A 17,595-nucleotide genomic window follows, 5' to 3' on the forward strand; every position below is an offset into this window, starting at 1 on the left:
CTGACAACACTAGAGAGCAGGGTGGAGGGTGGGAGAATAAGAATTCGTAGTCCTTAGATGGGGCAAAGTATTTTCTCTCCACTCCCCTGGCAGCCGGGGTAATAGAAGCCAGGGTTTGCCAGATAGTCTTACAGTTCCTCTGGATAGTCTTAATCAGTAGCAATGCTACCCTTGAGGGACCTTCCGGAGCCAGAATATCAACCATCAGATCCTCTGGCTCGATGGCCTCTTCCACCTGAAGGCCCATGTTAAGGGAAATTTGGCGGAGAAGTTCTTTATGGGCCCTATGGTCTATAGGTGGGGGTCCTGACACAGATGTACCCACCACTGCTTCATCTGGGGAGGATGAGGACATGTTCTGCGGCTGGGTGCCATCGTCCTGACCTTCTTGTAGTCCCCCATAGTCCTGGGCTGTGTTGGGACCTGTCAAGACTGTCGCCTCTTGAGAGGTAGACTGTGCCTCCTGAGGTCTTGGGGTCATGCCTCTTGGTAATGGTGTGGGCAATGGACCTGCCTCTGTCAGCTGCCCTGGGGGATCCGATGTCAGCCTAGAGAGCGTGGCCTCTCTTGCCCTCGAGGTGTGCTTATATGGCGACCTTGAGTGGCATCGCGTTGAGTACACAGATCTAGAGGCTCTAGAAAACCTGCCCTGCTGTTGGTGGTAGGCCCACGAGGTCCAAAAGGGCCACTGCCCCGGAGGCGGCCACTGTGGCTGCCAGGCTGCGTGGGACTCTCTGCTGGTCATGGTCCGGTGCCTGCTATAACTCAAGTGACCTGAGTTGGCTTCAGAGTCTGAAGGGGAGGACCAAGGCGGCGCCAATGATCCTTGGGCCACTGTGGGGTGCCAAGAGGTGCAGGCCGGGGACCAGTGCCGAGAGGATCGGGATAGTGAGTGGTACCGGCTATCCCAAGACCTGGGCCGGCCAAGCGCATACAGTGCCGGGGAAGTGGCTGGTACCATGCTTTGGTGCCGAGTGACTGAGGATGACGTGGAGCGGTGCCAGGTCCTCAGTGGGGGCGCCAAGGGTGCTTCTTCATCTGGTGCTTTAACCTCATGTGGAGTCGTCAGTGCCAGGGAGTGGCACTGCGGCAAGCTCGAACGGGAGCAGTGCATGAGCGGTGACCTCAAGCAGCACACCACTGCTGGTTTCTCTCTGGATGGCACCTGCCTAAGCAGTGCCGGAAGCTTCCCCCTGCATTGGAGGGGATTGGACGCCGACAGTTCGATGAGGTCCTTTGCAGCCTCAAATGTGTCAGGCATGGGCGGGGGTTCCAAGACCTCCTCTAGACACTGGTCAGTGCTGAAGTCCCTGGGCGCCGGATTCAACGGTGCCTATGGCACCAGAGTCAATGGTGCTGGCTCCTGTTGGGAACCAGAGTCCTGCCTCTGAGTGGTAGGAGCCTCTCTGACTGTCTTGGTCGCTCTTTGAGGGGAGCATCCTCTTTCCCCTTTCTTATGGCACTTGGCTGGTGCCGGGGAGCTTGAGTGGTGCCAGGGCTGGTTGGCTCTTCTCAGAGCCCGTGATTTACGGTGCCTGTGATCTCTAGACCCTGGTGTCGAATCATGCACCGATGCTGGGGCACTTCTCACCGAGGAACTTGGACCCGGTACCGAGTGGTCTGGGGCCACTGGTTGTAACGTGGCCTCCATGAGCAGCTGCTTAAGATGAAAGTCTCTTTCTTTCTTAGTATAGGGCTTAAAGGCTTTGCAAATTTTGCAGCGCTCAGCCTGGTGTATCTCCCCCAGACACCTAAGACAGGAGTCATGGGGGGACTGTTGAGCATAGACTTGCGGCAGATAGCGCAAGCTTTAAACCCCTGGGCTTGCGGCATGCCCCGCAGCCCAAGGCTGGTGTCTGGAACTAAATCCCAGTCACCTGTAACTAAAACTGTACCTAACTAACTTATTAACTATCTAATAACAAACTGTCTAGCTGGTAAAAACTAGATTGCTAAGGGATCACTTGCAAGTGAGAGACCACGTTCCAACGCCTTCATGGACTGTAAGAAAGAACTGAAGGGGCGTTGGGCCAGCAGGTTACTATATACAGCACCATGAGGGCACCACTCTAGAGGGCTCCTCTGCTGTCCCGACGGGAGCTGCTAAGGGAAAAAGTTTCTGACGTCCATGTACGCGATGCACACACACCTAATTGGAATGGATGGGAACAAGCACTTGAAGAAGTTATGATTTCATAGAATGATAGAACCATAGAAGATTAGGGTTGGAAGAGACGTCAGGAGGTCATCTAGTCCAATCCCTTACTCAAAGCAGGACCAACACCAACTAAATCATCCCAGCCAGGGCTTTGTCAAGCCGGGCCTTAAAAACATCTAAGGATGGAGATTCCACCACCTCCCTAGGTAACCAATGCTTCACTATCCTCCTAGTGAAAGTGTTTCCTAATATCCAACCTAGACCTCCCCCACTGCAACTTGAGACCATTGCTCCTTGTTCTGTTATCTGCCACCATTGAGAACAGCCGAGCTCCATACTCTTTGGACTCCCCCTTCAGGTGGTTGAAGGCTGCTATCAAATCCCCATCACTCTTCTCTTCTGCAGACTAAATAACCCCAGTTACCTCAGTCTCTCCTCATAAGTCATGTGCCCCAGCCCCCTAATTATTTTCATTGTCCTCCGCTGGACTCTTTCCAATTTGTCCACATCCCTTCTGTAGTTGGGGGACCAAAACTGGATGCAATACTCCAGGTGTGGACTCACCAGTGCTGAATAAGGGGAATGATCACTTCCCTTGATCTGCTGGCAATGCTGCTACTAATACAGCCCAATATGCCATTGGTCTTCTTGGCAACAAGGGCAAACTGTTGACTCATATCCAGCTTCTCGTCCACTGTAATCCCCAGGTCCTTTTCTGCAGAACAGCTACTTAACCAGTTGGTCCCCAGCCTGTAGCAGTGCATGGGATTCTTCCTTCCTAAGTGCAGGACTCTGCACTTGTCCTTGTTGAACCTCATCAGATTTCTTTTGGCCCAATCCTTCAATTTGTCTAGGTCTCCTGGACTCTATCCCTACCCTCCAGCATATCTACTTCTCCCCACAGCTTAGTGTCATCTGCAAACTTACTGAGGGGGCAATCCATCCCATCAACCAGATCATTAATAAAGATGTTGAACAAAACCAGCCGCAGGACTGACCGCTGGTGCACTCTGCTTGATACCAGCTGCCAACTAGACATCGAGCCGTTGGTCACTACCCGTTGAGCCTGACAATCTAGCCAGCTTTCTATCCACCTTATAGTCCATTCATCCAATCCATACTTTTTTAACTTGCTGGCAAGAATACTGTGGGAGACCGTATCAAAAGCTTTGCTAAAGTCAAGATATACCACATCCACCACTTTCGCCATATCCACAAAGCCAGTTATCTCATCATAGAAAGCAATCGGGTTGGTCAGGCATGATTTGCCCTTAGTGAATCCATGTTGACTGTACCTGATCGCCTTCCTCTCCGCCAAGCGCTTCAAAATGGATTGCTTGAGGACCTGCTCCATGATTTTGCTGGGGACGGAAGTGAGGCTGACTGGTCTGTAGTTCCCTGGGTTCTCTTTCTTCCCTTTTTAAAATATGGGCACTATATTTGCCTTTTTCCAATCTTCCGGGACTTCCCCTGAACACCATGAATTTTCAAAGATAATTGCCAATGGCTCTGCAACCACAACAGTCAACTCCCTCAGCACCCTTGGATGCATTAGATCTGGACCCATAGACTTCTGTATGTCCAGCTTTTCTAAATAGTCCTTAACCTGTTCTTTCACCACTGAGGGCTGTTCACCTCCTCCACACACTGTGATGCCCAGTGCAGTAGTCTGGGAGCTGACCTTGTCTGTGAAGACCCAGGCAAAAAAAGCAAGGAGTACTTCAGCTTTTTCCACATCCTCTGTCACGAGGTTGCCTCCCCCATTCAATAAGGGACCCACATTTTCCCTGACCTTCTTCTTGTTGCTAACATACCTGTAGAAATCATTCTTGTTACCCTTCACATCTCTTGCTAGCTGCAACTCCAATTGTGCGTTGGCCTTCCTGATTACACCCCTGCATGCTCAAGCAATATTTTTGTACTCCTCCTAGTCATCTGTCCAAATTTCCACTTCTTGTAAGCGTCTTTTCTGAGATTAAGCTCACCGAAGATTTCATTGTTAAGCCAAGCTGGTCGCCTGCCATATTTGCTATTCTTTCTGCACATTGAAATTGTTTGTTCCTGCACCATCAATAAGGCTTCTTTAAAATACAGTCAGCTTTCCTGGTCTCCTTTCCCCCTCATATTAGCCTCCCAGGGGATCCTGCCCATCAGTTCCCTAAGGGAGTCTAAGTTTGCTTTTCTGAAGTCCAGGGTGCTTTTCTGAAGTCCAGGTCAGCATATTTGCTGAATAGGATTATCCTATTTGTATGCATGTATCATTTTTATATCTAAAGTTATGAATATTGACTATGTATCTGTATTTCAAATGTAGTTACACCTGGGTGACACCCATTACACAAGATGCTTCCAGTCTAGATAGCTGGTTGTGAAGGGCCTATTCAGAGTAATAGGCCATTAGGGAAAACAATAGGCCTTAGGAGAAGCTTATTCCCCACTGGGTGAGCCTTCCTGAGACTGCTCCGGACAGCCTATAAGTAATGGCTGCTATGACTGAGGAGGGCATGCGACCAGACTACATGACACTGATCTCCATTTTGCGTACCTGTATTTTCCCACAAACTGGGCTGGGAACTGACTTTGAAACAAAGGATTCCCGCCATATGTTAAAGCTATATAAAGTGGTAATTCATATCTGATCTATCTAGTATTTTAGGCTTAGTTTGTGGTTTTGTTTATTTGCTAGATAATCTGCTTTGATCTGTTTGCTATCACTTATAATAACTTAAAATCTATCTTTTGTAGTTAATAAACTTGTTTTATGTTTTAATCTGAACCACCGTTCCTTTGACTGAAGCATCTGGGGAAAATCTCAGCTTTGTTAACACAAGCATATTGTGCATATTCCTCTCCACATTGAGGGAGAGGCGAACTGTGTAATAAATTCATACAGGTTGAAGTTTTGACCAGGACAAGGTGGTACAACTCTGGGGTCCTAGGCAGGGAAGCTGGGGGTTATTTTGGCTGTAGTCTTTCTATTGTTGGCTCATGCAGTGGCTGACCACAGCTTGCATGCAACTGCAGCTGGGTGTGTCCCTGCCTCTGTGAATGCTGGTGGGAGTGTAGGACTGGAAGCAGTCCACAGCTTGTCACAGCAGCACAGTGCTGAGAGGGAGCCCAGGCTGGTAAGTCAGAGAACTCAGTGGTACCCCAGTTCCAGGTGGCACTCCCGGGGGAACACGTCACACAACATATTACAACAAACACACAAAACAAACCCAGGAAGTAAAAATCAGTTTTGCATTATGCATATATTTTGTGAAAACTGGTAAAATGAGGTGGAGGGGCTTTTTGGTCAGCGTTAAGGTTTTACAGTAATGAACTATGCAGTGCTTTATTCTTGATAAAACTTTTTTTATTATGTGGGCAGTATAATATTTATAGTGTCTTTAACTATTTATTTTCTTGTTTATAAGTGTTTGGGTTTTGTAATGATGCCATAAGGAAATATATTATCACTAAGCAACCTTAATTGTTTTTTTAAACTAAGTTTTGTTGGTTTAGGAATTTCATAGAGAATGACATTCCTTTCTATAGCTTATTAAACCATCTGGAATTCCATAGCAAGGATATTGTCCTCAATTTCTGTAAAAGGTTGAAAAAATCCCCACAATCTATAGGATTTTATCATTAGGGGATCCTCAGTTGCAAGGCATTGTTGCAAAATCTCCTCCCCACACTAGTTTAAAAAGTTTATCTCTACCACAATAATTTAGTAATAACGGATATGTACATCTCTTTTCAAGTCTGCTGAAGAATTGCAGACAAAATACTATTGTCTTTATGTCATGATTACATTTTAGCTACAGTGCAATAACATGTTAGTGTTTAATTTTAAAGGCATATAATTGAACAAGGTAGATAATAAAACAAATGAATTTGAATTATATCTGTTTGCCTAAAACTATAGCATCATTTTTAGTCTTCAATTTTTATTCTTTATCCAAGTGTGATGGGGCTTAACCCCCATCACCAGCAAGGCTAGCAAAGATTCTGTTATTTTTGCATTGTCCTTCTTCAGTAACAAACAAACAAACAAGCAAACAAAATCAGACCCAGCTCAAACAATTAAAAATCTGTAATTTAAAATCCAAATAAAGACTACAGGGAGTGCTACTAACAAGGGATATAATTCAATATTAACATTTCATGTTGAACAAATTTGTCTATAAACACTGTTTTCAAGGCACAAATGGCTGAGAGCTAACTGAAAGCATATGGGAGCATACTGTAGTGGAATTATAAAGCAGAAAATTAGGATGGAGAAAATGGAAACATCTAAGTCTCTCTAATGTTTGTTTAATGAACTATTAATGTGTCCCTAGGTAGCAATTAGCACTGAAATATATCCTTGCTTATTTGTAATTATCTACTATTTATTTTATGTTGACTGGAAAGTACTATCCATAATTAAGTGCAAATGTACAATCTGTCTAGTCAAATACTTCCTAGTCATTTAAAAAAAAAAAAAGCCAGGTACTCAGATGGTGTAAATTGACATGGCTCTATTGAAGGCATTGTTGTTACGCCAGTTAACAGCAGTTGAGGATCTGGCCTGAGAAACTTAAGCATGCAGTGAAAATTTGTTAGTCAGTAAAACAGAATCAACCACAACCTGAAGAGTTCTTTCTCCAACAGAAAGATAAAAAAGATAAAAGATATTGTGTCACCAACTTTGTCTCTCTAATATCCCGGGACCAACATGGCTACAACAACACTGCAAACATGAGAAAGGTTCTCATTTCCTAATATTATTATGTTAAATGGCCATTTACACTAAGTTATAGGTAAACACCTAGGATGAGCCATTGCAAATATTGCACTTGCAAAAGTGTATGGAATAAAAGGAATCTTTTTGGTTCCTTACAGAACCATTACAGAATGGGAAACAAGTTCAAAATATATTATTTTTTATAAGCATGTTTAATTATAAAACCAATTGTAAAACACCCATAAAGCATTTTGCTTCTTCATCAGCTGTTCATTTAGATTTATTAAACAAGTGCCCATCCCATGCTCTAGACACCTTAAATAATCCCATTTTCACAATAAAAACTACTATTTAAAAAGGAAATAACTTCTAATTTATAAATGTTGGGCCTGATTCTGTAGCCATTATCACATGCTAGTCTCATTTATGTCACATAAGTAAAGAATCATAGGATTAGAACCCTATTTTCTCATTATCAGATACAATTTGCATGCAAAACAATGCAAGTATTTGTTTGTCTTCATTTTAAAAATTATTTTATTGTCACTACATAAATAAATATGTGAAAGTTAGCATGTCAAAACAGAGGCCAAATGCATACATGTATACAGGGCCGTACCTAGGGGGTGTGGGGCCCGGGATATAGGTGCCGAGTTTCCAATCTGGCGGGGGGGGGGAGAGGGCGCGGCGGTTGGTGTGCTTGTGTGCTCCCCCTGCCCCGACTCCACCCCCTCCCCAAGGCCCCACTCCACCCTACTTCTTCCTATCCCCGCCCTGCCCCTTCCCACCCATTCCGCCCTCTCCCCCGAGCACACTGCACCCTCACTCCTCTCCCCTCCCCCTTCCCCCCCACACCTCCTGACACTGAGAAACATCTGATCTGTGGCCGTGGTAGGCGCTGATCAGTGGGGCCCTCCGGCAGGAGGCACTGGGGAGATGGGGAGGTTCTGGTAGGGGGGCTCCTCCTCGGGCCCTCCCCACCTGCCGCTCGCCTCCCCATTCTCCTCCACACCCTGCTCGCCTGCCCGCCTTACCACCTCGCCCACCTCCTCAAGATTTTATCGAAGCGCAGAGCTCCCAAAAGCGCGGCACCCCGATTCGCTGTACCAAGGGACAGCTCTGCATGTATAACTATTTATGCCAGGTGTGGGATCATGTAATCAGATACATTTTTGAAAGAAGTCAAAAGTAGCAGCCATTTATCCAGAAAAAGATCTGTGTCTTGAGTCAGGCAAATGATTTGTTTAATTATTAGACAGTTCCTCATTTTTTTGCATTAACAAAGTCACATATGTTTCTCTCTTTCCATACTTAGGGAGCATTCCTTTGCACGCTGATTCTGATCATGACCTCCACTTTCCTGACATATCCTTGTTGCCCTTGTTCTTTTTGAATATACAAAACTTTAACAGTGTTTCAGCTGCATATTGAAATAAAACAGGGGTTGGCAACGGCACGCGACCTGATTTTTAATGGCACGCTGCTGCCTGCCGGGTCTCAGCCGCCGGTCCCGCTCAGCCCACTGCTGAACCCAGGCCAGGACCCCGGCAGGCAGCAGCGTGCCATTAAAAATCCTGCCTGCCTGGAGGATGAAGAAGCTTGGTCCTGCCGGCTGCTGCTGCAGGGCAGGCAAGCTCCCCCTCCCCCGCCTCTTCCCCCAGGGTGCTGGGTTCCTGCCCCTCCTTCTCTCCCTCCCTGCTGCCGATCAGCTGACGGCCCTTGCGCGGAAGGAGGAGAAGAGGAGCTGCAGCGCGCTCGCTGCTCCGGGGAGGAGGTGGAGAAGAGGCGGGAACGGGGCCTTGGGGAAGGGGGGTGGAATCAGGGCATATCCCCTCCAGCCCCCTGCCATGAGCCGCTCTGAGCGGGGGCTGGGAGCACCCCCAAGACCCCAGCCCACACCCCCAGCCCTGACCCTTACATCCCCCCCCACCCCTGTCCCCTGCCCTGAGCCCTGCACCCCCCTCACACACTCCAGCCCTCTGCCCTGACCCCTGCACCGTACATCCCCGCTACCACACCCCAGCCCCCAGCCCTGATCCCTGCACCCCCCACACATCCCAGCCCTCTGCCCTGATCCCTGCACCCCCTCACACACAGGCAACCCTCTGCCTTGACCCATGCACCCCCACACACCCCAGCCTCCTGCCCTGACCCCTGCACCCCCCCATGACCCCAGCCCTGACTCCAGTACCCCCACACATACCCAGTCCCCCCACACCCCATGCCCTGACTCCTGCACCCCCCACACATACCCAGCCACCTCATACCCCATGTCCTGACTCTTGCACCCCCCACATTCCCACCCCCACCCTGAGCATCAAACAGGAGCTCCTGCACCCTCCCACATTCCGACCTGCACCCCTCGCACCAAATGGGAGCTGCTGAGGTAAGCACTCCACACCCAAACCTCTTGCCTCAACCCTGAGCCCCCTCCCTCATTCTAGCTCCTGGCCAGACCCTGCACCCCAACCCCCAGCCTGCTCCTTCACCCCCAGTCCTGTGCTCAGTGCACTCCCACCCTCAGCTCAGTGCAGAGAGAGAGGAAGAGAATGGGCTAGAACCAGGGAGAAGGTAGGTACCAACTCTATGTGAGCAGGGCTGGGATCCCAGACCGGCAGCGGGCTGAGCGGGGCCGGCAGACAGAACCCTGGCTGGCAGGAGCCGGCGGACTGAACCCGAGACCGGCAGCGGGCTGAGCTGCTCAGCCCGCTGCCAGTCTAGGGTCCCAGCCGCCAGCCCCGCTCAGCCCACTGCTGGTGTGGGGTTCTGGCTGCCAGCTCCTTGCCAGCCAGGGTCCCGGCCGCAGGCCCCGCTCAGCCTGCTGCCAGCCTAGGTGAATGGAACCCCAGGCCGGCAATGGGCTGAGAGGGCCGGCGGCGTAAGATCAGCATTTTAATATAATTTTAAATGAAGCTTCTTAAACATTTTGAAAACCTTATTTACTTTACATATGACAATAGTTTAGTTATATAATATATAGACTTATAGAGTGAGACCTTCTAAAAAACGTTAAAATGTATTACTGGCACATGAAACCTTAAATTAAAATGAATAAATGAAGACTCGGCACCCCCCCTTCTGAAAGGTTCCCGACCCCTGAAATAAAATCTTCACCTACTTGTTATGCCTGGAAGTCCTGGAGGTCCTGGGGGACCTGGAGGCCCTGGAAAACCATCCCTTCCAGCTGATCCATGCAGAGAGAGTCCTGGAGGACCTTGGTCACCCTTTTCACCTCTCTCACCAGGGAAGCCAGGTGGACCTGTGATCCCTGGGCTAGGTAAACCTTATTTAGAACAAAGTAAAACACACATGAAAGCAAATACAAATAAAAGGTAAAATGATCAACAGATACACCAGCAATAAATTACTAAGCTTAAGGGGCAAAACCCAGTATAACACAAGGGACTGCATTTTGATTCTTGAAGATTTATATTAAATTTAAATACTAGTCCCACATATCAGCACTATTTTTTAAATCTGAAGTCTATCCTATAGATGTGTGACCTTAGAAGATGGTGAGAAAATGAAGCATGCAGGGAGTAATTTTACCACTACCATACTACAAATCCTGACATGCTACAGAAATGGATAGCCTTTGCAAGAATCTCCAAGGAATAAATCTAGAACATAAGAATGGCCATACTGAGTCAGACCAGTGGCCCATCTAGCACAGTGTCCTGTCTTCTAACAGTGGTCAGTGCCAAATGCTTCAGAGGGAATTAACAGAACAGGATAATTTATTGAGTGATCCATCCCCTGTTGTCCAGTCCCAGCTTCTGGCAGTCAGAGGTTTAGGGATCCCCAAAGCATGGGGTTGCTTCACTGACCATCTTGGCAAATAGCCATTTATGGACCTATCCTCCCTGAACTTGTCTCATTGTTATCTCCACAAACTTCTCATTTTTTGAACTCATTTATACTTGTGGCCTTCACAACAGCCCCTGCCAACAAGTTCCACAGTTTGATTGTGCCTTGTGTGAAGAAGCACTTCCTTCTGTTTGTTTTAAACCCTCTGCCTATTAATTTACTTGGGCGACCCCTGGCTCTTGTGTTATGTGAAGGGGTAAATAACACTTCCTTATTCACTTTCTCTACACCAGTCATGATTTTATAGACCTCTATCGTATCTCCCCTTAGTCATCTCTTTTCTAAGGTAAACAGTCCCAGTCTTTACTCTCTCCTTATGTGAAAGACATTCCATACCCCTCATCATTTTTGTTGCTCTATTCTGTACTTTTTCCAATTCTAATATATCTTTTTTGATATGGGGCGATCAGAACCGCATGTGCTATTCAAGGTGTGGGTGTTGCTTTCTATAGTGGATTTATGATATTCTCTGTCTTATTATGTATACCTTTCCTAATGGTTCCTAACATTCTGTTAGTTTTTTTGACCGCTGCTGCACCTTGGGAACTATCCACAATGACTCCAAAATCTTTTTCTTAAGAGTTAATAGCTAATTTAGACCCCGTTGTTTTGTATGTAGAGTTGAGATTATGTTTTGCAATGCGCATTCCTTTGCATTTCATCTGCCATTTTGTTGCCCACACACCCAGTCTTGTGAGATCCCTTTGTAACTCTTCACAGTCTGCTTCAGACTTCACTATCTTGAGTAATTTTGTATCATCTGCAAACTTTGCCACCTCACTGTTTATCTCTTTTTCCAGATCATTTATGAATATGTTGAACAGCACTGGCTTCAGTACAGATCCTTGTGGGACCTCACTATTTACCTCTCTCCATTCTGAAAACTGACCATTCCTATTCCTTTGTTACCTATCTTTTACCCAGTTACTGATCTATTAGAAGACCTTACTTCTTATCCCATGACAGCTTCCTTTGCTTAAGAGCCTTTGGTAAGGGACCTTGTCAAAGGCTTTCTGAAAGTCTAAGTGCACTATATCCACAGGATCACTCTTGTCCATCTGTTTGTTGACCCCCTCTAAGAAGTCTAATAGGTTTGTGAGGCACGATTTCCCTTTACAAAAGTCATGTTGACTCTTATCCAACATACCGTGTTCATATATGTGTCTGATAATTCTGTTCTTTACTACAGATTCAATCAATTTGCCTGGTACTGAAATCAGGCTTACCAGCCTGTAACTGCTAGGACCACCACTGGAGCTTTTTTATAAAATCAGCATTACATTAGCTATCTTCCAGTCATCTGACACAGATGCTGATTTAAGCAACAGGTTACAAACCACAATTAATAGTTCTGCAATTTCATATATGAGTTCCTTCAGATCTCCTCAGTTGATACCATATGATCCTGGTGATTGATTACTATTTAATTTATCAGTTTGTTCCAAAACCTCCTCTATCAGTTCCTCAGATTTGTCACCTATAAAAAATGTCTCAGGTGTGGGAATCTCCCTCACATCCTCTGCAACAGTGTTTCCCAAACTTGGGAAGCCGCTTGTTCAGGGAAAGCTCCTGGCGGGCTGGGCCAGTGTGTTTACCTGCCGACTCTGCAGGTTCGGCCAATCGCGGCTCCCACTGACCGCAGTTCGCCGCTGCAGGCCAATAGGGGCCGCGGGAAGCGGTGGTCGGTACGTCCCTCTGCCCGTGCCGCTTCCCACAGCCCCCATTGGGCTGCAGCGGCGAACCACGGCCAGTGGGAGCCGCGGTTGGCCGAACCTGCAGACACGGCAGGTAAACAAACCGGCCCGGCCTGCCAGGGGCTTTCCCTGAACAAGCAGCATCCCACATTTGGGAAATGCTGCTCTGCAGCGAAGACCAATGCAATTTAGCTTCTTTGCAATGGTCTTGCCTTTCTTAAGTACTCCTTTAGCACCTCGATCCTCCAGCGGCCCAGATAATTGTTTGGCAGTCTTCCAGCTTCTGATGTACTTAAAAAAAATTGCTGTTAGTTTTTGTGTCCTGGTAGCTACTATTCAAATTCTTTTTGGCCTGCCTAATTATACTTTTACACTTGACTTGCCAGTGTTTATGTTCCTTTTCATTTTCCTCAGATTTGACTCCCAATTTTTAAAAGATGTCTTTTTTTCTCTAAGACCCTTTTTTTACTCTGCTGTTTAGCCTTGGTGACAGGTTTTGGCCCTCTTGCTGTTTTTTTTATTTGGGGTACACATGTACTTTGAGCCTTTATTATGATGTTTTTAAAGTTTCCATATAGCTTGCAGGCATTTCATTCTTGTGATTGTTCCTTTTAATTTCTGTTTAACTAACCTCCTAATTTTTGTGTAGCTCCTTGTTCTGAAGTTAAATGCTACCATGGTGGTCTTCTTTGGCATTTTCCCTCCCACAAGGAAGTTAAATTGAATTACATTATGGTCACTATTACAGAGCAGCTCAGCTACAGTCACTTCATGGGCTTGATCCTGTGTGCCACTTAGAACAAATCAAGAACTGCCTCTCCCCTTGTCGGTTTCAGGACTAGCTGCTCCAAGAAGCAGTCACTAATGGTGACTAGAACTTTTATTTCTGCATCCCCATGCTGAGGTGACATGTTCCCAGTCAGCATGAAATCCCCCAAGAGTTTTCTGTTTTTGTAGCCTCTCTGATCTCCCTGACCATTTCACAATCACTGTCAACTTCCTGGTCAGGAGGTTGATAGTATATCCCGATTGCTGTAGTCTCTTATCTTATCTCTTATCTTGATTTCAGGAGCACTTGAAACAAAAATATTAATGGAAATCAGTGGATAAGTGGGAAGTGAAGGGTTAAGTTAATAACTGTTAATGAGGGTAGTGACAATAAGTAAAGAGCATCATTTAATAGAATCATAGAATCATAGAATATCAGGGTTGGAAGGGACCTCAGGAGGTCATCTAATCCAACCCCCTGCTCAAAGCAGGACCGATCTCCGACTAAATCATCCCAGACAGGGCTTTGTCAAGCCTGACCTTAAAACTTCTAGGGAAGGAGATTCCACCACCTCCCTAGGTAACGCATTCCAGTGTTTCACCACCCTCATAGTGAAAAAGATTTTCCTAATATCCAACCTAAATCTCCCCCACTGCAACTTGAAACCATTACTCCTTGTTCTGTCATCTGCTACCACTGAGAACAGTCTAGAGCCATCCTCTTTGGAACCCCCTTTCAGGTAGTTGAAAGCAGCTATCAAATCCCCCCTCATTCTTCTCCTCCGTAGACTAAACATCCCCAGTTCCCTCAGCCTCTCCTCATAACTCAAGTGTTCCAGTCCCTAATCATTTTTGTTGCCCTCCGCTGGACGTTTTCCAATTTTTCCACATCCTTCTTGTAGTGTGGGGCCCAAAACTGGACACAGCACTCCAGATGAGGCCTCACCAGTGTCGAATAGAGGGGGACGATCACATCCCTCGATCTGCTCGCTATGCCCCTACTTATACATCCCAAAATGCCATTGGCCTTCTTGGCAACAAGGGCACACTGTTGACTCATATCCAGCTTCTCGTCCACTGTAACCCCTAGGTCCTTTTCTGCAGAACTGCTGCTGAGCCATTCGGTCCCTAGTCTGTAGCGGTGCATTGGATTCTTCCGTCCTAAGTGGAGGACTCTGCACTTGTCCTTGTTGAACCTCATCAGATTTCTTTTGGCCCAATCCTCCCATTTGTCTAGGTCCCTCTGTATCCTATCCCTACCCTCCAGCGTATCTACCTCTCCTCCCAGTTTAGTGTCATCTGCAAACTTGCTGAGGGTGCTATCCACACCATCCTCCAGATCATTTATGAAGATATTGAACAAAACCGGCCCCAGGACCGACCCTTGGGGCACTCCACTTGATACCGGCTGCCAACTAGACATGGAGCCATTGATCACTACCCGTTGAGCCCGAAAATCTAGCCAGCTTTCTATCCACCTTATAGTCCATTCATCCAGCCCATACTTCTTTAACTTGCTGGCAAGAATACTGTGGGACACCGTGTCAAAAGCTTTGCTAAAGTCAAGGAACAACATGTCCACTGCTTTCCCTTCATCCACAGAACCAGTTATCATAGAATCATAGAATATCAGGGTTGGAAGGGACCCCAGAAGGTCATCTAGTCCAACCCCCTGCTCGAAGCAGGACCAATTCCCAGTTAAATCATCCCAGCCAGGGCTTTGTCAAGCCTGACCTTAAAAACCTCTAAGGAAGGAGATTCCACCACCTCCCTAGGTAACGCATTCCAGTGTTTCACCACCCTCTTAGTGAAAAAGTTTTTCCTAATATCCAATCTAAACCTCCCCCACTGCAACTTGAGACCATTACTCCTCGTTCTGTCATCTGCTACCATTGAGAACAGTCTAGAGCCATCCTCTTTGGAACCCCCTTTCAGATAGTTGAAAGCAGCTATCAAATCCCCCCTCATTCTTCTCTTCTGCAGGCTAAACAATCCCAGCTCCCTCAGCCTCTCCTCATAACTCATGTGTTCCAGACCCCTAATCATTTTTGTTGCCCTTCGCTGGACTCTCTCCAATTTATCCACATCCTTCTTGAAGTGTGGGGCCCAAAACTGGACACAGTACTCCAGATGAGGCCTCACCAATGTCGAATAGAGGGGAACGATCACGTCCCTCGATCCGCTCGCCATGCCCCTACCTATACATCCCAAAATGCCATTGGCCTTCTTGGCAACAAGGGCACACTGCTGACTCATATCCAGCTTCTCGTCCACTGTCACCCCTAGGTCCTTTTCCGCAGAACTGCTGCCTAGCCATTATCTCGTCATAGAAGACAATTAGATTAGTCAGGCATGACTTGCCCTTGGTGAATCCATGCTGACTGTTCCTGATCACTTTCCTCTCCTCTAAGTGCTTCAGAATTGATTCCTTGATCATGATTCCTGCTCCATGATTCCTGCTCCATGATTTTTCCAGGGACTGAGGTGAGGCTGACTGGCCTGCAGTTCCCAGGATCCTCCTTCTTCCCTTTTTTAAAGATGGGCACTACATTAGCCTTTTTCCAGTCGTCCGGGACTTCCCCCGATTGCTATGAGTTTTCAAAGATAATGGCCAATGGTTCTGCAATCACATCCGCCAACTCCTTTAGCACTCTCGGATGCAACGCATCCGGCCCCATGGACTTGTGCACGTCCAGATTTTCTAAATAGTCCCGAACCACTTCTTTCTCCACAGAGGGCTGGTCACCTCCTCCCCATGCTGTGCTGCCCAGTGCAGCAGTCTGGGAGCTGACCTTGTTCGTGAAGACAGAGGCAAAAAAAGCACTGAGTGCATTAGCTTTTTCCACATCCTCTGTCACTAGGTTGCCTCCCTCATTCAGTAAGGGGCCCACATTTTCCTTGACTTTCTTCTTGTTGCTAACATATCTGAAGAAACCCTTCTTGTTACTCTTAACATCTCTTACTAGCTGCAACTCTAGGTGTGATTTGGCCTTCCTGATTTCACTCCTGCATGTCCGAGCAATATTTTTATACTCATCCCTAGTCATTTGTCCAATCTTCCACTTCTTGTAAAGCTTCTTTTTTGTATTTAAGATCAGCAAGGATTTCACTGTTAAGCCAAGCTGGTTGCCTGCCATATTTACTATTCTTTCTACACATCGGGATGGTTTGTCCCTGTAACCTCAATAAGGATTCTTTAAAATACAGCCAGCTCTCCTGGACTCCTTTCCCCTTCATGTTATTCTCCCAGGGATTCTTGCCCATCAGTTCCCTGAGGGAGTCAAAGTCTGCTTTTCTGAAGTCCAGGGTCCGTATTCTGCTGCTTTCCTTTCTTCCTTGTGTCAGGATCCTGAACTCAACCATCTCATGGTCACTGCCTTCCAGGTTCCCATCCACTTTTGCTTCCCCTACTAATTCTTCCCGGTTTGTGAGCAGCCGGTCATGAAGAGCTCTGCTCCTAGTTGGTTCCTCCAGCATTTGCACCAGGAAATTGTCCCCTACATTTTCCAAAAACTTCCTGGATTGTCTGTGCACCGCTGTACTGCTCTCCCAGCAGATATCAGGGTGATTGAAGTCTCCCATGAGAACCAGGGCGTGCGACCTAGTAACTTCTGCAAGTTGCCGGAAGAAAGCCTCGTCCACCTCATCCCCCTGGTCTGGTGGCCTATAGTAGACTCCCACCATGACATCACCCTTGTTGCTCACACTTCTAAACTTAATCCAGAGACTCTCAGGTTTTTCTGCAGTTTCATACTTGAGCGCTGAGCAGTCATACTGCTCTCTTACATACAGTGCAACTCCCCCACCTTTTCTGCCCTGCCGGTCCTTCCTGAACAGCTTATATCCATCCATGACAGTACTCCAGTCATGTGAGTTATCCCACCAAGTCTCTGTTATTCCAATCACATCATAATAGGTAGAGGGAGACTACTAAAGATCTTCTTTTAGCAATTCATACTGTTCACTCTAGTTTTCAAAACCTTCATCAGTGATTTTTGTTAAGATCCATCATTAATCGTTAGAACTGATTTTTAAAACATTCTGTTCCTTTTACTACATTAAAAAAGAAGACTTGAAAAATCACACAAGCCCACACTTCATCGAAGTCTACTCTGTAGCAATGACTAACTAAAAGTCATTGTTCTTTTTATCTTGTCACACAATTCTTTAGGGGTTTTTACAGCCTACCACATGCATTATCCTCTCCCTTAAACTTTGAAAACTTTCCTGGCAATAATATGACACTGCTTCACCCAAGCTTGAATACTTAGTTCACTGTCAGTACAGATAATGCCAGCCCATGACAGCCACATAGCATTGATATCACTGGCAGACTTGAAGCAGGTATAAGGTTTGTCCTGGAGATTTAAATGGTTTGTTTGCTTTTTAAAACTCAG

At 46.7% G+C, this 17,595-nt stretch overlaps 1 protein-coding gene across 2 annotated transcripts in view; it reads right to left on the reverse strand.

The window, feature by feature from the left end:
- Positions 1 to 17,595, reverse strand: part of COL4A1 (collagen type IV alpha 1 chain) — a 220,339-nt gene that overhangs the window by 60,381 nt on the left and 142,363 nt on the right. For both annotated transcript variants that reach the window (XM_075129793.1, XM_048855091.2), the window contains exon 21: positions 9,988 to 10,152. In XM_075129793.1, the coding sequence (XP_074985894.1) occupies positions 9,988 to 10,152 (165 nt within the window). The remainder of the gene's footprint in view (positions 1 to 9,987; positions 10,153 to 17,595) is intronic.

The sequence above is a fragment of the Caretta caretta genome, chromosome 1 (assembly GCF_965140235.1).
Source record: "Caretta caretta isolate rCarCar2 chromosome 1, rCarCar1.hap1, whole genome shotgun sequence".
Classification (NCBI taxonomy): domain Eukaryota; kingdom Metazoa; phylum Chordata; order Testudines; family Cheloniidae; genus Caretta; species Caretta caretta.